At 35.6% G+C, this 26892-nt stretch overlaps 1 protein-coding gene across 1 annotated transcript in view; it reads right to left on the reverse strand.

Annotated features, from left to right (window-relative positions):
* Positions 1–26892, reverse strand: part of LOC150107865 (ribosome biogenesis regulatory protein homolog) — a 285588-nt gene that overhangs the window by 39672 nt on the left and 219024 nt on the right. Inside the window, exon 10 of the mRNA XM_090415397.1 lies at positions 1099–1197. Coding sequence (XP_090271523.1) covers positions 1099–1197 — 99 coding nt within the window. The remainder of the gene's footprint in view (positions 1–1098; positions 1198–26892) is intronic.

The following is a 26892-nucleotide window of genomic DNA, read 5'->3' on the forward strand; positions in this document are numbered from 1 at the left end:
GTTTTAAATTACTAACTTTACAATTTGCAGGAGTTGTTTCCTTTATTATCAATGAATGCAAAATCTTGTTCCCATTCACTCCTAAAGCTTCAATTTACTTTCTCACATTTTCTTTTCATGTTTTTGGCACCATAACAAGGATTTTGAATTATTAACTAAAATAATGATATTAAAAAGAGACAAAATCAATTTAAAATAGGATACAAGGTAGTAGATAAACCATAAACTTGATTCAGCATTTCATATAAAATAAAGCAGTAGAATAAGTAGCTTAACAGACAACGATTTGGGTGGAAATAGTAAATTCCATAGATCAACAAAAGACTGGCACCAAGAGTGGTAAAAAAAAAAAAAAAAAAATGAAGACAGTGTCATCGAGTGTACTGGAATTTCATGTAATTATGGATTTCTTTTACATTAAAAAGAATACAAGCATGTTTAACTTAATAGTAACTATTAATGATACAGAGCTACATTGAAGGTACCAAAGATCCACTATTTGGCCATGTGCAAAATATAGCATGGTACTGGATTTTGTCAAGTCAACAGTGCTGTTGACTAACAGCACTGTTAAACAGAACATTTTACATATTCAAAAAAGATAAAATCTGGATTAATGTGTACAAATATGATCATCTGGGTTCCAAGGAGATGGGAAGACATTTGAAAAGATACATATACCTGATAACCGGCCTATGGAATTGCACTTAAGAGAACATGAGGGAAAATGGTCTTCAAAGTCTAAAGAACATACAAGAGGAGAAGAGATGTGATAGAAACATACAAGTCAGTAAAGGGATTTTATAGTACAGACAAAAGTGAGCTTCTGCAGCTTATGGATAATGGTAGCAAAATTTGAGGTCATCCCTGCAATCCCTGGAGTGTGATTAGGAAGAATGCGAGGTCCAGGTTCTTCCCACAGCATGTGGTGAGTATATCTGACATTCACAATTAGATGTGAATTAGCGCAAGGAGGAGATATAATGGGTATCTAAGAATCTTTGCAGGTTTATTGATAATAATACTGTTGTAATAAATTACTATAATTAATGGATATAAAATATTTGTTCAAAATCTCATCAAGAAAATTTTAACTACCTTTGTAATGTCCAACTCCGGTTTCTTTCTGTTAATTTCATCAAGAATTCTCAGATTCTTTTCCTTTTCTTTTCCTGGATTACCCAGATTTGCTTCATACTATATTAAAACATAATTAACAACAGAAAGTAAGATTGAATGAAAACACATTTCTAGTTTAATTCTTTCATAATATTCATTCAAATCCACAATAATTCAGTAAATGTTCCAAATTATCATAATGACAAGAATATTATAATCATTACAACAGCCTCTATGTAGTCAACACTGATTAGGAAAGGGAGGGGGGGAATGAACTTGCTCATTTATCCTGCCAGCATTCAAAATGCATTCTGCACACAATCATCCTCCATGTGAAAAAAAATATTTCTTATACCCTCTTCACCACACTTTTACACAACTTCTAGGGTTGTCCTCTCATTCTTCACCTTTTATATTTTCTTTTTATTAATCTTCTCTATATTAATCCAGTAAAATACTTTCACACAATGCAATGTTCTAACCACTAGACCATCATGGCAGAGATATTGGTCTCAGATCTTGGCTTTATGCACATGATGTTATAGTCCTAAATAAATCCAGGACAAGTATATATCAGGAATTTGATGATGAAATTCTCTCACTAACTCAAGTGATTGTCATATCACCTGAAAACCAAACCAGGGCCTTTCCATTCCCTCAATCTTTCTCTCTCTCTCTATCCTCATAACCAACATTATTGAATCTTAATATTACCCTAGTCATTCCTTTCCAGATCCCCCACACTACCTCCAGAGTTCAGATCCTAGATAATTCTGCTCATTTATAATACTTATATTCTATAGATTTTCAAATGTTATATGCAGATAGTCTTTTGCAGGTGGCAAAGATGCTAAAGTTTGTTGATATAGTTGATGCCATAATTACCACCTAATAATTATCCAAATATTGATTGGGAAGCAGTGAAAACTTGTGAGAAGAATGAAACTGTATTTATTGAGCTATTGTGAATGACAACTTCCTCAAGCAGCACATGACAGAAGGAAATCGAATGTTAGATCTGATTACAGAGTCAGAGTACACTGCCTCCAGTTAGTGACAAGGATCGTGGAATGACTTGGGATGTAAATATGTTTATGAATGTTCTATTCAAAAAAAGTTACATGCTGAACTTAGAACATGAAACTATGACCAACTGAAGAGTATGTTGGGTTCTGGCCATTTATTTATTCTTATTCCGAAAGCAGCTACAGGTCAATGTCCAGACCAGAAAGCCAATCCAGGGCCTCATATGTCACCTTGTGGATGACCTGGAGGCCACCACCATGAAATTGGCGACTTAAGCAGTCAATCACAATATAAGTGATCATCTGGGCCACAAAGGGAATAGTCACAATAAGGGTAGTCTGTCAGTCTCCATTTATGTAAAAGGTAGCCACATCTGCCCTGGTTAGTTCTGATCTTGTTGATGGATGACCAAATCTTTCCTAGGAAGGGCAAAACCAGGCTGCAGAGTAAAGCAATCTTCAACCAAGAAACCATTTGTTGGACCAGTGTTCTCTCCACATGTCAGGTGTTGATGGTAAGGCAGCTGAAGAGAGGTTGTCCATGAACCAGAAAGGGCTTCTTGATTTTAGGCGAAGACTAGGTGGATTTAGGAGAGTTTGGTGCAGGGGAAGGTTGCTCATTACTTTATTAAATTCTTTAATCAAGGCTTGTCTTCCATATATTTGGTGGAGCAATGTTAGATAGGAAAGGCAGCCAGAGAAGAGGGGTGCATCTCGGTGTCCCACTAATTGTGTGCATGGTAGAGTTTACCTGGGTGTCTATAATGTTAATGTGCGCACTTCTTTCCCAGACAGGGACACAGTATTCTGCTGTAGAGAATGCGAGGGCTAGTGCACGTGCCCTTAAGACACCAGCACCACAACCCCAAGTTGTTCCAGCAAGACGTGAAATGATATTATTTCTCATTTTAATTTTGTTGGACAGGTTGGTGATGTGCCTTTTATAGGTTTAGGCTTCTGTCCAGGCTCAATCCAAGGTATTTTGGGTGAGGCTCATGTTCTACCATTTTGCCACAGAAAGAGAGGTTGAGGTGTCAATTCACTTATGTTGGGTTCTGTGCAATGGTATTGGGGGTTGGATAGGAAGGATGCTGACAGAGCCAGGGAAGTGTCAAAAAAAAGAATTAAATGATGAAATATTGGACAGGGTCGAAGAGAACCAACCAGTTTGAAACAGCTGTCAGGGCAGTGAAGCCTTTATCAAATGCACTAATAAAAGGAGAATATATGGACACATAGGCAGCGGTTGAATTCTTTTTGAGTATTGAACATTAAGGTAATTCCAATGCCATGGATTGATTTCTCATATGCCCCCTGGTCAAAATTCCGAAACCTTCATAGTTTCTATATACATTTGGCTTTCACGTAACGTTGGATCTTTAATATCCACTACTTCTATATAATTCTCTTTTTAATGTGATCCTGCCATTGATACCATCTATTCATTCCTGTAATCTTTCTCAGAATTCTTATATCTATGGTATCCCGTCATTGATCAAGTGTTTTATTTCCAACCAGGCTCTCAGATTCATAAGTAAAATTAATTTGACCACAAACCTGTATAGAGGTAGTTTAGTATTTTGACTAATTATTCTCTCTTATTCCACATATAAATTTACTCATTTGAATTCCTGTCATATACTAATTCTTCTGTCTATTGTCATATTTAATACACTTCATCTTAACTAAAATTTGCGCCTAAATAGCTGAAATCTTTCACTTGTTCTATAGGTTCTCCTTTCAGGAAGTAGTGATGTTTTCAATATTTTTGCTTATTTTCACAATCTTTGTCTATTTAATGCTGCTTTTCATACAATATTTACCATAACAGTTATTTAATTTAGTAAATTAGTCAGAAAATATTGTGTGGTGCTTAAGGATCAGAGCTATATAACTAAGAGGACACTCCATATAGCTTTTAAAGCAATGCAGAGATCAGACCAGGGATTCTGACCTAATGTCCAATCCTCACTTTCTTGTGGTGGACCCTGTCAGGTATCTACCTGGATACTGAACGAACAAGATTGGCCTGGCAATTGGGATTTAGTGACCAAATTGAATTCTTATTGGTTTAAATCACAAACAATATGATGATACAACATGACAAAATATCATGCCAAATGGGGCGCCACCCGGTTAAACAAGGCACCTGTTGTTTTTGCCAGGAAACCAGAGCAATCAGCGAAGTAAGCTACTGGGACAAATCTCGAAACACATCCAATTAAATACCACCAGATTTCAAGATCAGTACTATAAGCTTGAGAAGCTTGAATGGCAAAGAAATGGAGCTGGCTGAGGAACTGAATAAGAACCAGATCAACATTATAGGGCTGACAGAAACAAAAAAGATACAAAAACCAGTGAGATCTTTCTAAGCAATAAACAAACAATGTTATATTTAGACAATAACAATCAGAGAAAAGAAGGAGTTGGTTGGTTTCTAGTTTATTTGGTACAAAAACTACAAAGGTCATACTGTACCATACTAAAGGTTATAAGCATTTACAGAAAAATAATTTCATAAAGCAGCATCTCTAGGTAAACAGAACTGCTGCAGAGGGCACAGCAACACACAAGATCAGAGGTTATTACAGTAGTGCAAAAATAGTTAACAATATAAGTTAATACATAAAATATGAAACACTAAGCCAAGGAACACAGTATCTACATATATGTAATATTATAATAGATGACTTTATAGCAGTACAAAAATAGGCAAAAAGGGATTATTATACAATATGCATGTATGAAAGTTAAATTTAGTAATGCAGTAGAAACAGAATTTAGAATATGTATAAACAGAATTACTAGAAAGTACACAAATACGTAAGATGTTCCTTCGAAAAATAAAGCAATAAATAAGATGCATACACAAAATGCATGTTAAGTGATACAATATCTACATATAAACAAAATTGCTGCAGAGGTTTCAGCAGTACATAAATAGATAATTATGGGTTAACATATGTATATACAAAACAAGTCAAGGAAAGAAGTGTCTACATCTAGGAAGATTACAACAAACATTATTATACCAATAAAAGGAATTATTATATACAGCATTGATGCATAAAATTTAAGTTTAGCATTATGGTATTTACATATTAACAAAATTACAGCAGAGTGATACAAATATACAAGATCAAGGCCTATGATAATACATAATTGGTCAGATATATTACAAATAAAAGATAAAAGTTAAGTTAAGCAAAAAAGTATTTACATATAAACAAATTTATGGTCAAATGTGTTTGTACAAATTAATATCCTTTGAGACATAAGTTATAGAGGTCTTTTAATTATGCCATATCTACAGGCTGTGCAATAAGCTTTTTCCATGTCAAAAAAAACTGAGACAAGATGTTTTTCGCTTCAGAAATGCATGTCTTATCCAAGACATGCATTTCTGAAGAACTAAATGGTCTAAAGTTGATCGATGTCTACAGAAACCACATTGTGTATTGGAAAGAAGACTGTTGCTTTCTAAATACCAGAGAAGTCTGGCATTAACCATTTTCGCTACTATCTTACAAAGACAGCTGCTCAGAGCAATGAGTCGATAATTATTTGCTTATGTTGGGTCTTTTCCTGGTTTTGGGATAGCAATGACAATTGACTTATGCTAAGAATTTGGAAACTCTTCCTCTGCAAGTATTCTATTGTATAATAAGAGAAGAAGATCCATAGAAGATGATGGTAGATGTTTTATCATTTCATAATGAATGTCATCAGGTCCTACTGCACTAAGGTGAGATTGTAGGAGAGCTCTTTTTAGTTCCTCCTTGACAAATGGCTGATTATATGGTTGAAGAATGTTGGGACAAAAATCAAGCCTTTGTTTCTCTTGCTGCTCTTTCAGCATTAAAAATTCTGGAGAATACGAAGCTGTTGCTGAGATTTTAGCAAACGTTTCTCCCTAAGTGTCTGCAATAGCTTTGGGATCAGCAAGAACATTTCCATTATAGTCCAAGGTGGACAAACAATGTGTATTATATCTGCCTTTCATTTTCCGGATTTTATCCCATACAATTTTTGGACTGGTCATTTGATTAATTGATGTAGTAAATCAGATCCATGATTGTTTTTGACTCTGACGTCTTACAAACCATCTCCAGTTCTATCCTTAAGTACAACAGTGAAATTCCTAAAGATACAGTCCTCATTGTGTCTTATGTAAGTTTCCTGTAGACAGAAACAGAAAGGTTTGTGTTTCTGCAACAACATCTTGATATCGTCAATATTCTGGCAGATCCCACGACAGTTCCATTGTAAAAATTTTCCTATTGTTTTGATTTTATTGACTTGTCTGGTTTTCGAGAGGTTGAGGGCTTACCTTTGTCAGATTTATATTTATCCACTGTTTTTGGGAAGTATGGGCAGCCAGTGTCCATCTCTTCCTCTGGTAGAGTGTTCAAAACATCAAATTTGTTAGGGTCAGTTGGTATGCTTAATTTGCTTTCAGTGGGTATTGAAGTATCCATTTTTTCTGTGCGAGTGTCTGGTGGTTTATCTTTGAGTGAAGTCTCACCATAATTTTTTTGACAGATGAGTTTTCAATGAATGGGACTATTTTTGAAGTTGTCTTTGGAGTAAGGTCTTGTGATTAATGTGTTCAACAGAGACGCACTTATGATCGTAAAGTTCAGATATGGTGAAATTATCAAATGGTGGAATAGACATACATGTTTGAGTTGCTGTTTGCACTTTTTTAATTGTTACTTTTTCAGCATAAGAGGATTGTAGAACAGGTAATGGTGGCTAGCTTTCTTTTTGCATCTTGATATGTTATGTTTTGTTCTGTTTTTATTTTTTGTATCTCTTTTTCATCTTTCCATTTCCTACATGCACGAGATTATGCTGGATGATCTCCCTGACAGTCGACACATTTAGCTTTTTTTTCACAGCAAGATTTATTTTCATGTTCTTTACTACCACATCGAGCACAGGTAGTAGAACCACAACAGGCAGTTTGGGCATGTCCATATCTTTGACATTTAAAGCATCTCAGCGGGTTAGGGATATATATTCTAGCAGGACAGCTGAGATACCCTGCTTTTACAGATGTCGGAGGTCTATGTGTATCGAAAGTAAGGATGATGTTCTTGGTTGGTACCAGGCAACCATCCCTGCATATCAGGATGTGTCTCACACCGTAACTCCTTGTTCTTTAAGCTCTGAACATATCTCCTCATTTGAAACCTCAAGGAGATCCCATTCTGATATCACTCCTCTACTGGAATTGAGTGTTCTGTGGGGTGTTACTGCAATTTGTATTCCACCCATTGTCATTGCTCTCAGTAGTTTCTTGGAATGTTGTTTGCACATTGTTTCTAGGAGGATATCACCAGAACGTAATTTCTTGACAGTTTCGGGAGATCCTGCCAGTCCTAAACCTTTTTGGATAAAGAAGGGTGACATTTTCCCAATTAGTTTTCACCTGTTGCATGAATGATTAAAAAGGTTGGTACATTTTTGTTAGTATCTGATATCTTTTGTTTCTTACTTCTGTTTCCATAGGCTGTGTCTATATTATCAGTACTTGGTTGGGACTTTGTTAGGGTCCCTGAAACATTTGAGATGAAGAATTCATATTTTAAGGAATTTTAATTCAGCGCCAAAGCTCCCCACCCACCACGGAGCCACACATGGACACCCACTACCCGGCAAGCAAAGAATGCACTCAGGAGTGGAACCCCAGGGCTACCCTGGACGCTATACCGGCACCGCAGCAGGTCTAGTATCCCGACACCAGACCATGGGGTGAGAGACTTACTGCAACACCTTTGACCCTTGCAGGCAAGCCCACTAGTCAACTGATCCTGGCTGGGCCATCCAGGACCACCCATCATGCCGAAGCAGGGGCCAAAGTAGTGCAAGACTACCAGGATCCCCCTTTCCGGATGTCCACGGGTCGCACTGCACGGCAAACATGGCAGCAGGGCGTTGGATCCCAGTGATGGTGGTCTGGAAAAAGGATAGTGAAAAAGACTCAGGAGAAGTAGAACAAAGAATATGGGAAGAAAAGCAAAGAAAAAGAGGAAGAATGAAAAGGGCCAGTACCATCACTGGGAGGTTCCCTCCACCACGAACAGGTGCCCCACATGGAGGGGGAAAGGAAGGAGTAGCCATAAAAAAAGAAGGAGTAGCCATAGTATTCGACACTAAATATGAGGATAATCTTCAATGGCAGGAAATATCAAGTAGAGTGATGCAGACAAATATCAGAATGGGGAACTGGACAATGAGACTTATTTGTGCCTATAGCCCCACAGAAGGTTTTACTAAGGTAGAAGTGGAGCAAATTTTTGAGGCTTTAGAGAAAACAACTGACACAATGAAAAAGGACATATTGGTCCTTGTTGGGGATCTAAATAGCAGAGAAGGAAATGATTGTCAGACATACAAAAATATTTTGGTAAAAACTTGGAGAAAAGAGCTAATAATAATGGCAAATATCTGTTAGATTTCTGCTCAGGACATGGACTGGTTATTACTAACACCATGTTCGAACATAAAAATGTGCACAAATTCACATGGATAGGTACCAGATCGACATAATAGGGGTGACTGAAACAAAAAAGACGAGAAGTGGTGAGACCTTTCTGAGCAATAAATGCAAAATGTTATATTCAGGCAATGACAATCAAGGAAAAGAAGGAGTAGCCATAGTATTCAACACAAAGGCTAATCTTCTTGAATGGCAATCAGTCTCAAGTAGAGTAACGTGGGCAAATATGAGAATGGGAAACTGGACAATGAGACTTATTTGTGCCTACGGTCTCACAGAAGGCTCTACTAAGATAGAAGTGGAAGAATTTTTTGAGGCTCTAGAGGAAGCTACTGACACAATGAAAAAGGAAAAGTTGGTCCTTGTTGGGGATCTAAATAGCAGAGTAGGAAATGATTGTCAGATATACAAAAATATTTTCAAAAAATTTGGAGAAAACAGCAAAGCTAATAATAATGGCAAATACCTGTTGGATTTCTGCTCAGGACATGGACTGTTTACTATTAACACAATTTTCCAACATAAAAATATGAAAGAATTCACATGGAGAGAAGATGCAAGGAATATGAAGAGTCTCATTGACTATACAATACAGAGGATTTGAAATTGGAAGTGATCACTATTCAAGTCTTGAGCAAGATAAAATTGAATTTCATATTGAAAAAGAACATGTAAGAAAGTTTAAAAGCAAATAAAAGTTGAGCAGCTCTCAGATGTGAACTGTAAATTAAAATAAACAATATTCAAAAAGAAAAAATGAAAGAGGAATCAAACCTTGGAGATTCAGTGCCAAGATCTGAAGAAAACATTGAATGATTCATCCAGAGAGGCATGTGGTGAGGTTGTCTGCAAGGACAGAAACATCAAAATTCCATGGTGGACATAGAAAGTTAAAAAGGCAGTAATGGAAAAGAAGAAAGCATATCAAAAGTTACTGGCAAATAAGTCAGCATGTGCTCTTAGAGAATATAGAGACAAATGAATGAAAGCTAAACAAAAGTCATTGCAAGACTTTGGAGAACATAGAAAATAAATATCAGGGAGTTGGCAAAATATTCTGGAGGCTGTTGAAAAAGCTCAGATATTGCTGTAAAATGAATTAGAGATGATAAATGTGTTATGAAAACTGGAGAAAAAGATAACCTTGATGTATGGAGTAACTACTTCGAAAAATTGCTAAATGAAACAATCAGTGACAGCACAGTAGTAAAAAAAAATCAACAAGCAAGCAATCAGGAATACCTATCCATATTTGAAGTAGAATAAGCCACACCAAAAGCCTGAAATGTGGAAAGGCAACTGAAGTAAATAGTATTCGACCAGATGGAGGTATAAAAGTCTTACAGTGGCTGCACTGCATAGTTCAGAAGGCCTGAACAGAGGGACAAATACATAATGATTGGAGTAGAGCTCTCATACTACCCATATATAAAAAGGGAAATAAAATTGAATGCAAATATTACAGAGGTATTTCCCTGCTGAGATTTATGCAAGTATACATTAGAATCAGTTGAGAAGGATTGTGAAAGGGAAGCTTGGTGCAGAACAAGCTGGATTCACACCAAATAGCAGCTGTCAGGAGATCAAATTTTCACTTTAAGACAAATAGTTGAGAAATCATGGGAATATAACAAAGATCTGTATTTAAGTTTTGCAGACCTGCAAAAGGCATAAGACAAGATGCCAAAAGAAAAGCTGTTCAAAATGCTACAGCTATATGGTGTCGATGTGGCATTATATCAACCAATACTTAGTCTTTATTTGAGTTGTAAGTCAGCAGTTGGACTTAAAGGAACTATCTTCCTGTACTTCATTCGATTTGAACTGCTTTCTTACAACCAAAATAAAGACTAAGTATTGTTTGATATAATGTTCTATTTACACCAGCATTTTGTCATCTTGTCATATGTTTTCTCCAGACCTACAAAATTTAAATACAGATCTGTTATATTCTCATGATTTCTCAACTACTTTTCGTAAAGTGAAAATGTTAATCCATTAAAATGATAAGAATGTTAAAGTGAAGATATTAAATCTGGTGTTATACAAGGATGTGCTTTATACCCTCTGTTATTCATTTTCTATATGGATCACATTATGAAGGAAAGTGTTATTAAACCTGATATCAAAATTGGAGATGTTAATCTCAGCTCTTTAATTTCTGCTGATGATGTGATACTTTTAAATAGAGCCAGTACAAGTCTGCAAGATTCCCCAACTAAATTGAATATCTGTTGTAATAGATTTGTTAGGAAGGTCAGCAATAAGAAGACAAAGACAATGAAAATAGGCAGAAACATTGAAAATATCAACTGCATTATGAATGAAGAACCTACAGAACAAATAAAACATTTCAGCTACTAAGGCACAATTTTAGTGAAGATGATAAATTAAATATGAAATAGATAACAGAATTAGTAAAGCTGGTATGGTAGGAAGTCAATTGAATGAATTTATATGGAATAAGAAAGTCTAAACACTAAATTAGCTGCAGGACTAAATACAGGACAGTGTTCAAACTAATTTTAGCTAATGGATCTGAGAGCTGGGTTTGAAATAAAACAAATGACCAACTGACATGAGGGTCCTGAGAAAGGTTAGCGGCATGAACAGTTGACATCAGTGGCAATACCACAATAAAAACAAAGGACATTAGGAAAGAACTCAACATTGTTAACATCCAGGAGTATGTTAACAGCTCTCAGGTGGTATGTTACGTAAACAAAATGGGAGAGAAAAGATTAGCAATACAAATGTTCTCTGACAGGGTGGCAAGAAAAATAACATGTTATCTTAGAAGACAGAAATATAAGATCTGATAATATTCGAGTCTTGTCAGGTAACAGATTGATTTGGTGGAAAATTGCAGATAGGAAGTTAGAAATTATGTAAGTTTTTCATGTAATACTATCATATCCTGTACATCCCTTGATGGTAATGTCAGGAATTTGATGACAGCGATGATGAGGAAATGTTGCAGACTTGTACTGGGTTTATTTAGAAGTATACCATATGAGCAAATCAGATAAAGAGTACAGGCAATCAGTCATGAAAATACATGCAATTTAAAGAAAAAAAAAAATACTGTTGTTGGTGGTGACAGCAAGAATTGAATAGTATGCAAGATGTGTGTGGCAGAGTGGAGTGCCCTCCCATGATGTGTCGTCGCACTCCTTGAAGGTGTCATGTAGTAATAATAACATCAGTATAAAGTGAAGTACTGAGATTAACATCTCCAAATTTTATATCAGGTTTAACACCACATAATGTGATCCAAATAGATGATGAATAACAGTGGGAACCTTTCCACTGTTAATAATTGTGCACCCTCTCTCTCTCTCTCACACCTGATTTAATATCAAACCCTCCTCCCATTACTGTTTCAATTCAAATGTAGACTAAGTATTGCTTGATATTATGTCTCATTTACACCATATAACTGTAGTGTACTTAACAGCTTTTCTCTTGTCACCTCATCAAATTCCTCTTCCAGATCTATGAGACTTATATACAGATTCTTGTTATATTTCCAGAATTTCTCAATTATTTGTCTTTTAAATGACAATATAATCCAGCCATTGTCTATTTTGCCTGAAGTTGGCTTGTTCTTCACCAAAACTTACATTCCATAATTTTTCTTAGCCATTTCTCAGATAGCTTGGATAAATCTTACAAAGGACATACATTCAGTAGGGAAATATCTATTTCCATTTTATAGATGGGTGCTATGAGAGCTCTACTCCAATCATCCAGAATTCAGCCATCTAATCAGGCCTTCTGAATTATGCAGTGCTGCCACTACCCCTCAACACTGAGCGTTTCAGATCAAAGATCATCTGCTTTTCCACATTTCAGGTTTTTGAATGAAATCTTCCACCTCAAGTATTAATATGCATTCCTGTTGCATATTTACTATCATTTGGTTTGAACACTGTTTTGAAAACTGGTTTGAACACTGTCTTGTATACAGCTAATTTAGTGTTCCGACTAATATGGAATAAGAAAGAAATTAGTCGGAACACTAAATTAGCTGTATACAAGACATGTTCAAACCAGTTTTAACTTATGGATCTGAGAGCTGGGTCAGAAGTAAAACACTTGACCAAAGACTAGAGACTGCAGATATGAGAGTCCTGAGAAAGATTAGAGGCGTGAACAGATGGCATCAATGGCAATATCATATTAAAAATGAGGATATTAGGAAAGAACTTGACATTGTCAGCATCCAGGAATGCGTTAGCAGAGCTAATCTCAGGTGATATGGTCACTTAAATAGAATGGGAGAGGAAAAATTAGCAAAACAAGTGTTCTCTGCCAGGTTGGCAGGAAAACGACCCAGAGGAAGACCAATATATAGGTGGATTGATACGGTACAAAGTGCCTTAGACGATAGAAATATAAGATCTGATAATGTTGGAGTCTTGACAAGTAACAGACGGATTTGGAGGAAAATTGTAGATAGGAAGTTAGTAATGATGTAATTTTTTCATGTAGTACTGTCATATCCTGTACACCCCTTGAGGGTACATGGCAGGAATTTGATGATGATGATGTTTCTTGTTTTCTACTACTTGTTTCATTTAACATTCTTTCAAAAGTAATTACTGAAGATATCTAAAATATCTTCATCTTTAATTTTCATTCCACCTTTATCATCTCTGATTTCTTTTAAATATTTAAAAGTAATCAGAGTTGAATGGTTTTTTTTCTTTGTGTGTGTGTTTGCATTTTCCTCCAAATAGCAACCCTACTAGGAAGTATTAATTTCCTATATGCTCCATTGCACACAATGTATATATTACATGTAGCTTCAAGTACTGATTAACATTTATATTTATATTTTTGTATCAATATTCATATTTTTACATGTATGTGTACCTATCCTGACCTTTACACACACATATTTACACTATATAACTCACACAATATCAGTAATTTATGTTACATTACAAGAACTAGAAGTTGATCTTATTGGCAAAATTGATTAATTCTGAATTATACTTTTAGATAAGTCTTTGTTTTGGATAAGACACTGGTCATCTGTCTCCAGAAATGAATGATGTGTTGAATTAAAGGCATCCAAATTGAGTCCAGTATTTGACAGTCATAAAGTGTGATCAACAGTCTGTTGAAGATGCAGTCATCAAATACATAATGGGGATTCCGGGAAATGGAATATCTGCGTAGGTAGTGTCTTAATTTTCCTTGTCCCACTAGTCACCATCATCAAATTCCTGACATGTACCTTCAAGGAGAGTACAGGAAATTATGATAGTACTACATGAAGAACTTACATCATTCTTAACTTCCTATCAACAATTTGCCTCCAAATCAATCTGTTATCTGTCAAGACATCAACGTTGCCAGATCTTATTTTTCAGTCTTCTAATGCACTTTTTTTACTGTATCAATCCACCTATATCTTGGTTTTCCTCTGGGTCTTTTTCCTGCCAACTGGGCAGAGAACACTTGTTTGGCATCAATGGCAAAATGATATTGCTATTGATGCCATCTGTTCACACCCCTAAACTTTCTGAGGACTCTCATATCTGCAGTCTCTAGTCTTTGGTCAAGTATTTTACTTCTAACCCAGCTATCCGATCCATACCTTAAAATTGGTTTGAACACTGTCATGTATACAGCTAATTTAGTGTTTTGACTAATTTCTTTATTATTCCATATAAATTTATTCAGTTGACTGCCTACCATACAAGCTTTGTTGATTCTGTTGTCTATTTCCATATTTAATTTACCATCTTCACTAAAAATCGTGCCTAAGTAGTTGAAATGTTTTACTTTTATAGGTTCTCCATTCACAATGCATTTGATATTTTCAGTGCTTCTGCCTATTTTCATTGTCTTTGCCTTGTTATTAGTTATTGTCCTGTTCCATTAGTAGTGTGGTTAAACCTACAGAGATGCCGTGTTTTATCAGCGCAGTCTGCTTCTAATGCCTGGCAAGAATTCTTTTGTTGTTGATCTGTTTTCTGATGTTTTCCATTCTTCTTACCACAAGTTTAGACTTATTTCGTCTGCAAGCATTTTTATAGCACATTTTGAGTACTTCTGGTAACTTGTTTCTAGCCATTCACTTATAGCTGCTTCTGTAACCAGTGGATCCACTCTTTCTTGTTTCCTACTACCCCAGAATGCACCTTCATCAAGCAGAACTTGATTCCCCATCCCTTTAGAGTGAGATTCCGAACCAGATTTCTTGTGTGTTCTATTAATGCTATATGGTTGTATAGCATTAATAAACAGAAACTTAGTATAGTTCATTCTCAGGGAATGAACTATACTAAGTTTTTCTGCTTAATTGTTCAAACAAAGGGGGATGAAGTCTAGAGCAGCGTTCATAGATAATAGACTGTCTGTAATATGCAATGAAGGAACAATTGACATTTCCTTCACTTTTGCTTCCGTCAATATATATGGAAATCATCACTTTCAGAGCTTTTCTTTTTCTTAATATATGTGTTTCTTTGCTGGGTGAGGTCACCGACTCTAGTGAAGCAGGTATTCATAGCAATTTGGATCAATGTTGGAATTTCCGTAATAAATTTAATTTAATCTTTTATTGAAGCATAAGCAAACAAAGTTTGCACCTGAAGTATCTTCAGGACTGAGGCAACTCGTAATAAAGGTGGACCAAGCTCTCATAACTCCTTGGAATTTCCATTATGTCTTCTAGAAGTGTCTTTATATATTGCATTTTCTGGTAGATTGGTGTTAGACCAGCAATAGAGCAAGCTATCTCGAAAGATATTGTCCTGTATCCTTTAATTATTCATATGGCTGTAAGGTGCTGAACTTTGTTTAGCTTTTGTCGATTTGCTTTGATTTTAGTGCATGTTTCCAGGCAAGTACAGCATAAGATATCAATGGTAGTATTACCTGCTATCCCTTGTTATTATGAGATGGACATTGTCTTTAAGGATAGTCGAACAATGGATACCGTCTGACCAGCAGTATTCCAGCCTGATGCTTATAACGTTCATAACGGACATCATCCTTATACAAACAGTATTCCTTCCACATCGACCTTTTCTTACAATCTCCTACTTAATAAGATTACACATCCATTTTACTCCTACCCTATTAATTCTTCGAATTCTCGGGACACATTCTGATATAGCATCATTTAAGTATCCCATGCATTCTCAATATTCTTTTCATCCATCAACCGATCCCATTTCATTGAACTCAGTATACTCCTCAGTCGGTCATAATTTCCTGCTTTGTAGTTCAGCATGTAACCTTTTCTGAATGGAACATTCAAAAACTTAGTCACTTCCCGCATGAGTACAGTATGATCACTTTCACCAACCAGAGGCAAAATAGTTATGGCTTTAACTGAAACGCCCTCTGACACTGTAATCAAATCTAACATTCTTAAACCTCGAGTTCCTTCTGTCACATGCTGCTTGAGGAAGTTGTCCCACAACAGCTCACTATATGCATTTTCATTCTTCTCTTGAGATTCTACTGCTACCCATTTAATATTTGGATAATTAAATTCTCCCATTATCTGTCTAGATCTCTGAATCAGATACTAAAGAACAGTTTTCTTGGGATAATGTTAAGAATGAGGATTTTCAAATTAACAAGATAGATGAATTGAATAAGATTAATAGCAAATTACCTAGCTGTCAAAAGTGGGAAAAATCTCATAGTTTAAGCTCAGAAAGAAGATCCCATTTTGAAAAATGTGTATGAAAAAGTTCAAAGAGGTGAATCTATTCCTGAGGATGGTTTGTTATTATCAAGAAAAATGGATGAGGGTAAAAAAAAGTGATTTTCGCTCCAGTTATCATGAAATCTTGGATTCTCTATACTTTTCATGATTCTGATCTAGTTGGTTCTCCAAGGATTTGAGAGAACATGGCACAAAATTAAGGACAAGTATTTTTAGAACGGTATGAATGAGAAGTGATATCAACTCGTATGTGAAATCCTGTCATGTATGCCAAACTATGTCTACCATTAGCTTATCATTTCAGGGTATGGCACCTCAGGCACTTTCATCTGATCAAGGAACAAACTTGACAGCAGAACTAATGTTGCAGTTATATAAGATAATAAATATAAAGGTAATGGAATGTGTGAAAGGTTAAATAAGACCTTAAAACAGACACTTTCTAACCTAGTTAATGCTAAAATGTGTAATTAGAATTCTTACTTCCCACAAGCTTTATTTTCTTGTAGAATAGCATTTCATTCTGCTATAAAAGAAAAACCTGCTTTTGTACTATATGGTTTTGATCCTGATTTTCCAAATGAGTTAAGATCAACACATATGAACTCAAATATTGATGAAAACCTAGAGTATATAGTAGAAAGAAATTTGTTTGTTCATGAGCTTGTAGCATAAACTAGTAGACTTAGTTCCCATAAAACAAGAAAATATGTAAATAGATTTAGAAAACATAAGAATCTGTCCTGGTGTAATATTGGTAATATTGGAATCAGTCAAGATTCCAATATCACTTGAACTTGTACTTCTGTCTTTTAAGATGCTTTTTACTGTATCAAATCCATCTACATCTTGGTCTTCCTCTGGACTTTTTCCTGCCAACCTGGCAAACATTTGTTTCGCTAATCTTTCCCCCCCCCCCCCATTCTGTTTAAGTGATAATACCACTTGAGATTAGCTCTACTAACACATTCCTGAATGCTAACAATGGCAAATTATTTCCTAATATCCTCGTTTTTAATGTGATACTGCCATTCATGCCATCTGTTCACTCCACTAATCTTTGGCATAACTCTCATATCAGAGGTATCAGTCTTTGATCAAGTGTTTTATTTCTAACCCAGCTCTTAGATACATAAGTTAAAACTGGTTTGAACACAGTCTTGTATACAGCTAATTTAATGTCTTGACTTTCTTATTCCATATAAATTTATTCAACTGGCTTCCTACCATACCAGTTTTACTAATTCTGTTGTTTATTTCCATATTTAATTTATCACCTTCACTAAAAATTGTGCCTAAATAGCTGAAATGTTTTACTTGTTTTACAGGCTCACCATTCTGGATACAGCTGAGGTTTTCAATGTGTCCATCTATTTTCATTGTCTTCTGATCGCTGATTTTCACTCCAAATATATTACAACAGTTATTCAATTTAGTCAAGGAATCTTCCAGACCTGTAATGGATTTATTCAAAAGTATAAAATAAAGAGCTAAAATTAAATTCAATACCACTTTCCTTCATAATGTGACCCATATAGATAATGAATAACACAGGAGATAATGTTGTTACATCCTTACTTCTCCTTTTATTTTTGTTTTATATCTTACGCTGCCAGTCTTTATCTTTAATTTCGTCTAATATATTACTTTATTCTTTCTTATTTATCTCTATTCGTCTAAGTCACTTGATATAACGTTCTTTCTTCCCTTTCTCTACTATATACCCTTAAATAAAATATTTACTTATTAATATTTGCACAGCTATCTTAATTTTCTCACACATGCAAATGAAACGTTTATTTCCTACCAAGTGTTCTTTCCATTAGTTCTTTGCAGTCTCATTGGCCTCTTTATATCTTATGTTTTATCTAATCACACAACAATCTAATAGAGTTCACCCGATAAGTATTAACAAAATTTATTTTTTTCACTGTGCCAGCTAATACCTTGGATAGATGGGATTCTTACCCAGGGCGACCCTCTCAGAGTGATACATGAAAATTAGATCGAATTTAATCTTGTCCCTCCATTTTCTTATTTCTTCCTCATAGTCGTGGCTCGCTTTAGGAGTTTATATACAAAGGTTTAACCCGCTTAGTTCGTTAGTATTTTATGAGCAGTTGTTTTGAATTCATAAGACAAAAGCTGAATGAAATATTTTAATAAGCTTGAGGAACTATGTAAATATACATTATAGACATATTATTAGGAATGCTCTCAAGGTAAATCAAGGGCTCAAATTTCAATACACTAGACACACATTCAAACTTGCATTGACCACTATTACAAGCATCTTCAGCATAAATCCATAGGCTAATATCATACCATCCTAATACACGTGGCCATAAATTAACACAATAACACACTCCATACATTAAGTTTAGCTCGTTCAGAGATATTCTTGGCCTTGTATGGCAAGCAAATCTTAGCACAATCTTGGCCCATACTAAGTCATAGGCTATTCTTACAGTTCCTTAATTTTAGTCCATTAAAATACTTTCTTAGGGATCACACTCTTCTATAACTGAAAATAGGAATTCAAAAGTCTACCTTACCATCTCTGATCTAAATTTCTTTGACCTGCTTCCTGCCTTGTCTGGTCATCAAGGCCTTCTGTTTTAGTTTCCTATGAGGATAATTCCAGTCGGACTGTAAGAGTGGAATCTCAAAATAATATGGTAAAAACTATGGAAATAGGCCAGAACATGATAAACATCAGTGCACTGTTGATGGAGGTTCAATAGAACAAGGTTGCATAAATAGCTTAAAATATTTAAGCTATTTATGCACACTTTTTAGTAAAGATGGCAAGCTAACTTGCCAGCCTCGACCAAACTAATTTGTCAGTTTGGTTGAGGGGATAGCATACATGCTCTCCAACTAACAGGTTGTGGGTTTTAAAATCCCACTTTGGGCATGGATATTTGTAAAAGCCTGCTCTAGACAAGCACGATAGCTCTTTGAGTTTATAGTACTTATACTGATTACAAAAAAATCAGACAACAAAATAAGCAAAGCTGGCATGGTGAAAAATCACCCAAATAAATTTATATAGAATAAGAAGAGAAAATTTAGTCAGAATATTTAACCAGCTATGTATAAGACTTAAAACCAAAGTTATATTATGGATCTGTCAGACTAGAGATTACAGATAGTATCAATGGCAGATCCCATTGCACCTTCCATTTATTATGTTTCACTCAATGGCCTGTCACAGCCAAGTAACTGGACTTCTTTGAAACATGATAATGCTTATGACAGGACGGTTAATACTATCAGTATTGTCTGCATGTCTGTAATCTGTTTATTCTTCTGGTTAGTTTTCTGTTTTGCATGATGAAAAACATAAGTTTCCAAAAGGAAAACTGAAGATTTTCTGTCTCAGATGGGATTTGAATCCAGGTTTTTCCAACTAAAGGGCATGATAATACTGAGTGGGCTATGGAGACTCATCATCATCATAAGATACTTCAAGGGAGTCAAATACTAATCGAGGAAGGCCACACATCACCCACACCAGCTGTCAAACCTTCTCTTAAAATTCCACGCAGGTGTAATTCACAAAGAAAGTTTTTCCTTTTGTGTTACATGGTAATCAGCATTCATTTCATACAAACTATAGAAACCACAACTGTGATAGAAGTAATTACTTTAATTTCTCAACATTTCAACCTTCATATTAAGGTCATCATCTGGAGAGACACACATATATACAGAGAGACAATGATTTGTTCTACTGTTATTCTACTGGCCTGAACTTTAGTGAAAAAAAAAAAAAAAAAAACTACATTAAAGGGATATCAGATAAAATAAACAGAATACTACAAAGAATACTTTAAAACTCCTGCAAAATTAAAGAACTTATTCAATTCAGCCAAGGATCCACTTCCTGAACTGGCCCACTCTAGAATATATTGTATTCGTTGCACCTGTAATTTGTCTTATATAGGTGAAACAGTACGCACAATTCCTATCTGAAAAAAAGGAACATAAACAGCACATTAAATTTAATAACTATATTAAATCCGGCCTTTCAGATAATGCCCTGAATACTTTACACAGAATTGACTGGAAAGGCACCTGTTGTTTAATTCATACCAACACGTGGAAAGAGCATACATTTAAGGAGACTTATGAAATTCTTATCAACCATCCTAATCTTAACATAATGATGGTGTAAAAACCCCTAGAATATGGAAGGCATATATTCTACCCACATAACCTTTCCAACTAAGAGTTAATTATAAATAGGACTGTAAGTAACTCTACTTTCTTAACTCTTATATAACAACCCTCATGTTAAATTAGGACATCACTTTTGATGTAATAAAACTTTCTATCTGAATTTGTTCTCCGATGTTATAAATAGAATATAGTTGATGTAGTTTTGACGTTTTTTTTTTCCACTAGAGTTCAGGCCAGTGGAATAACAATTGATCAAATCATTGAGCTTTGGCATACTGCTTGAAATGTAATATAGCTTCTCTCTCTCTCTCTCTCTCTGTGTGTGTAAATATATATATACAGTCATATCCCGACTTACGCGAATCCGGAGTTATGCAATTTCTTATATGTACGTATTCCCATCCCACTTCACACCTCACCACTACTCATACCTTTCCAGCACCAGCTATATTCGCCAGTGTCGCACATGCTGTGAACAAGCACTGACGTGTTTCGTGTGGTCTCCATTCATACACGATTTTTAGAGTCTACAAACCTTGCGATTGTTTAATGTTATATTCTTGATAAAAATTTTATCACATAAAAAACAATAATGTCGTCCAAAAGAAGCAAGAGTCTGATTCTTCTACAGCTAGCAAGAAAAGAAAAACATTGACTTTGGAAGCAAAACTCAACATCATTAAGGATTTTGAAGGCGGAATGAAAATTTGTGAGCTAGCAAAGAAGTTCGATCTACAGGAATCCACAGTAAGAATAATCATAAAAGAAAGGTTTACAGATTTTGGAGGATATAGATTCTAACGAGGAATGAAAGTAGCCACAAGGCAAGGAATAAAAAAATCATTAGCTTGCTATGAAGAAATTTTGCGTGACAAGAAAAGGACATTATGCCGCCAGACGAATCTATTAGATTTTATGAAACCATTGACATCGAAATAACTTTCTTTTTTTTTTATGTACGAAAAATTACAATTATGATTATATTTCTTAATTAATATAAGTGTTTTTTGTAAACCTTTGGTCCCAATCGTATGTTTGTATATATAAATTACATGCAAAATTATACCCAGAGTGAATTTGACTTACGCGCTTTTTGTTGGTCCCACCTACCACATAACTTCGGGGTATGACTGTTATATATATGTGTGCATGTGTGTGTGTACTCCAGATGATGACCTTAATATGACGGTCAAAACGTCGGGAAATTAAAGTAATTATTTCTAACACAGTTGTAGTCTCCATAATTTGTCTGAAAAGAAAAGAGAGTAATTTTGTAATTGAAGAGAAACTGGTTACTTTTTTTGAATTACATAAAAAAAAATTTAACCTTTGTTTTCCTTAAATGCTCATAACATATTCTCTTGTTTTAAACATTTTCAACCATCTTATCTCCTGTCTGTGATGATTTTTTTAAAGGATGAAATACACAGCAGATAAATTCTATTATTCTCTATATATGTTGACCATTATGAAATAAATATGTAGAATACATAAAAAAAAGATGGTTGAAAATGTTTAAAACAAGAGAATATGCTATGAGCATTTAAGGAAAACAAAGGTTAAATTTTTTTAATGTAATTTTTAAGTTTCTTTGAAATATTTAGTTACTAATCTCTAGTAGTATGGTAACTTAAACAAAATGGGAGAGGAATGAACAGCAGAACAGTTGTCTCATGTTCATAGTAACCTGAACATCTCCAAGGGATGCTCAGGTTACTATGTAAGGACTATATGATTAAGTATACACTGTGAAATTGGCACGGCAACTGAACAGGTTAGTCTTCTTAAAAAGGTGCCGAGATACCAATTTAATACCAAACTGTATAAAAATTAAGAACAAGTTTCACTCCGCCAAAGCCCAACGTATTTATAAACGAGAGAGAGAGTTTAGCACTATTACGGCAACAGTTATACGCTACTTGCCGAGAACTTTCAAAAATAAATTCTTCCATCAGTGCACTATGTGATATACTATCTAAAATTTTGAACCCGGAGCTATGGGATATCCTGGATAGCATTTCTGACTCTACAGCCAACAAAGAATTCGCCAAAGTTAAAAACCAGCACCAGAAGAAATTTGAAATCCTCCAGCAATGCAATGCTACGCAGCAACCGCAATTACATCAAGATGGCGTCATGGTGAACTTATCATCGGTAACCAAAGAAGCCAGGAGTGCATTAAGTTGGGGACACAATTTTGCCGTTACTCCTAAAGATGTTACAAAAGCCGAAATAATGGCTTCCTTTAAACGTGGGATATATGACCTGCCTCCAGCAATAGCCAATAATATTCGGTTAGATGTAGCCAATATCCTAATCCATTCTAAGCCTCCCAAAAATAATATCCCACATAAAGAAATAATGGCTCTAAAAGAGCTACGCAATAATAACCACATTACCATAACCAAATCAGACAAAGGAAATGCAACTATAGTGATGGATACAACAGAATATGGAAGCAAAATGCACGCACTTCTCCAAGACCAGTCAACATATCAAATTATAGATCGAGATCCCACCAACTCACAAAAGAATAAGGTATGCAAGTTATTAAACCAAGTCACTTCCTGTTTCCAAAAGAAACAGTCAACAAACTCAAACCCTTTCACGTTAAAACACCCAGGATATATGGAGCTCCAAAAATTCACAAACAAGGTACACTTTTATGCCCTATTCTAGATAGTATAAACAGTCCTACATAAAAACTAGCTAAACATTTAGCCAAACTACTAGACACTTGCACAAACAATTCTCCCTCTTTTGTTAAAAATTCTACTCGCCTAAAAAGTATTTTAGAAAACCACACATTAAATAGTTCAGACTTAATGGTGAGTTTTGATATCACCTCATTATTCACGAATGTACCATTAACTGAAACACTCAACTTACTAAATTCACAATTTCCCCCTGATATATTTCAACTATTTAAATTCACAGTACAGGCAGGTTATTTTACATGGAAAGGGAAAATATACAAACAATTAGATGGGACAGCTATAGGATCCCCCCCCCCCCCTTAGCCAAATTCTACATAGAACATCTGAAAAAGTTAGCTATCAACACAGACTCTCTCAAACCTAGTCTCTGGCTATGCTATGTTGATGATGTGTTTGCTATTTGGCCACATGGCCTAGACACACTGAATACATTTTTAGTGCATCTAAATAGCCAACACCCTAAAATCCACTTTACAATGGAACTAGAAGCCAATGACTGCCTGTCCTTCCTGGACACACGTCTTCCAGAAGGTTCCTTGTCATTCTCGGATTATAGAAAACCCACACATACAGGGAGATATTTACACAAACAATCACACCAACACCCCTCTCAAAAATATGGTATCTGAAAAACACTAACCCATAGCCCTAGAGTAATTTCTTCCAACAACATTGCTCTCAATGCAGAATTTTCTCACCTGCATCACACCTTTCTTGACCAATGGCTATAGCCCCCGTAATATAGATAAAATACTAAATGCTAGCCAAAAATCCCCCCCACTATCTACCACAGAAGACTACAACAAAACTATCACCATCCCATAAATTAAAGGCACATCTGAAAAGATATCTAGGGTGCTTAACAAACACTAACTACGCACCGTATTTAAACCTTATGTGAAATTGGCAACTCTCATCCGTTCACCTAAGGACAGATTTCCTCCTTTATCACATCCAGGAGCCTATGAAGTGCCCTGTTCATGTCATTGAGCTTACTAGGGACAGACAGGAAGAACTGTGGCCATCTGCCTCAGTAAACACAAAAAATATATCGGATACTTTCGCCATGACAAGTCAGGACTGGCAGACCATGCTTTAGATACCCCTGCACACAGGATCAATTGGAAAAAAAAAACAAAAGTACTGCACAGAAGCTTCTACAAGTCAGAGAGGTTGTTCCTGGAATCAACAGAAGCCTTAAAAAATACTCCAAACCTCAAAAAGTATGGCTGTATAAATCTACCAAAGATTTGGGAGACAGTCCTAAGACCAAATTAATTTTTTTTTTTTTTTCAAAACTTTGGACCACTGTTTTTTTAAATTAGATGATGCCTAATTAGGACTTGAGTCTTGTATTGCATGCTGCAATTACTTATACTAGTCCCACTGTAACACCGGATTGTGGTTGTCTCACTATTGTAACAAACTTTGTTTGTGTGCTCTGAAGATGCTGGATATAATACCAGAGAAATATTAGCTTTTAAGTTAATAAATAGTTATTTTCTTATCAATCTGTGTTCGCATCAATACTGTTAAAATCCAATTCAACATGTGTGACGAACACATAAGCCTTTCCACACGGTACAATCTACATGGTTTGCTAAAGTTAATGACTAACCATTACAACAATTATGGGCCTGACCTCTGGTGGAGAAAAAAAAAACACCTTTACTACATCAAAGCTAGTGTCCTATTATTATTATTATCTATTAGGTTACAAAATTAAATTGAGTTGGAGAGCAACATCTTTATATATATAAACTGTGATCATACATATAAATTTCAGCCAATTGGTATGGAATAGTTTCCAATAAAAGCTGAAAATTGCTTAAAGTCCTGAAGTATGCTAAATATTAAGTAAGCTGAATATGTGCCATCCAAATTCTTGGAATTTTTATGCCACCATTATTGTTGAGATTAGGGTGGTTAATCAGAATTTCACAGGCTTCTTTAAATTTTCTTTCATGTGTCGATTATTCGTGCAGTTAGCATAGTGGCTATGCACTTCGCAACCATATGCCTGGGGAAGGAGTGTCCTAGGTCCAATTCCCATCGACGACGTGAGGAGCTAAAGGGACTTCCTCAGCCATAGCCAAGTTAGCTGGTTTTGGGCATGGACAGCAGGGTTTTTCTCCCCAGTTTATCTGGAGTTTATCACCCCGCAAGCAGGCAAACCGACCCTGTGAACACACACAGATTACAGGCATGAATATTACCTTAGGGGATGCAGCAGAGGAGTGGCGAACCAGCTGCATTAATATGCCAGTAACCTCTCATTAGGAGGAGACTCAACCTGTCCTAGTACGGACGAGAGGGATAGGATGTGTAGGTTTGTGGTAAACCGTGAAGGATAGACTGCCCGAGGGAAGATGCATGACCAGTGTGTCCAGGAATGGGAGCAAGTTCTGATTTTCAATTTGGTAGTAAATTGTATGCATTCATGTTGTTTGTTCAGGTGGCTAAGGAATGTGTTCAACATTTGTCGACCGTGTGGCCAGATAACGAAAATATCGTCAATGTATCTAAGCCACACTGTAGGTTTTAGAGTAAAGGAATCAAGAGCATTTTGCTCAAAAGCTTCCATATAAGAGTTAGCAATTGGGGGGATAGCGGTGAGCCCACGGCTGTACCTTCTTTTTGTAGGTAAAATTTATTTTGCCACACGAAGTAACCAGAACGTAGTACGTGGGCAAAGAGGGCCGTAATGTCGGCAGAAATTTGTTCTGTAGAAGAAGAATTGTGTCACTGATTGGGACATTTGCGAAAAGGGCAGAAACGTCAAAACTGACTAATAAATCATCTTTGTCGAGTGTTATGTTTTTAATTTTGTTTATAAAGTGTTGTGTGTTTTTTATATAGAAGGGGGGAATGGCCTACCAACTCCTTGAGTGTTGACGCTAATTTCTTGGTTAGGTGATAATTAGGGCTGTCTATTCCTTCAACTATTGGCCGAAGCAGAACGTTTTATTTCTGTTCCTTAGGAACACCATATATTCTGAGAGAATGGGTGTAATGGGGTATAAGTTTTTTTAACAGTGCCTGACAGCCAAGAAGTGACGGACTTAAATAATTTCTCAGTTTTTTTTTTCTTTATTCTGTTAGTTGGATTATAGTTTACAAGCTGATAAGTGCTGTTATCGGAGACTAGTTGATTCATCTGATGGATGTAAGTTGATTGTCAAGGACGACAGTGGCATTACCTTTGTCCGATTTTGTTATAATTATATCTTGATTAGCTTTTAATGACTTGCTTGTTGTTAGTTCTGTTTTTGTAAGATTGCTATATAAAGTTTTCTTTTTATTCAGGACATTGCTGGTTTCTAACCGAATTTTATCAGCTATATTAATAGGAAGAGACTTAATACCTCTTTCTATGTGGTATATAAAATCCAGTTTATTAACAGTTCTAGGTGCTACTGCGAAGTTAAGGCTTTTATCAAGTAATGCAAGTTGACCGTTATTTAATGTGGCTTGATAAGTTAATCACATGACTATTGCTTGTAGGTGGTTGGTAGCTCCTTGTCTCACTTGTTTGTTGTTCACTGTTGGAGTTGTGTACCGGAGAAGAGATATCCTGATTGGTTGGATTCATATGAATGGCATTCAAATTTCGCAGTTGTTTCAAACAACATGAACACATAC

The sequence above is a fragment of the Typopeltis vanoorti genome, chromosome 3 (assembly GCF_054136105.1).
Source record: "Typopeltis vanoorti isolate ZY-2024b chromosome 3, IOZ_Tvanoo_1.0, whole genome shotgun sequence".
Taxonomy (NCBI): Eukaryota; Metazoa; Arthropoda; class Arachnida; order Uropygi; family Thelyphonidae; genus Typopeltis; species Typopeltis vanoorti.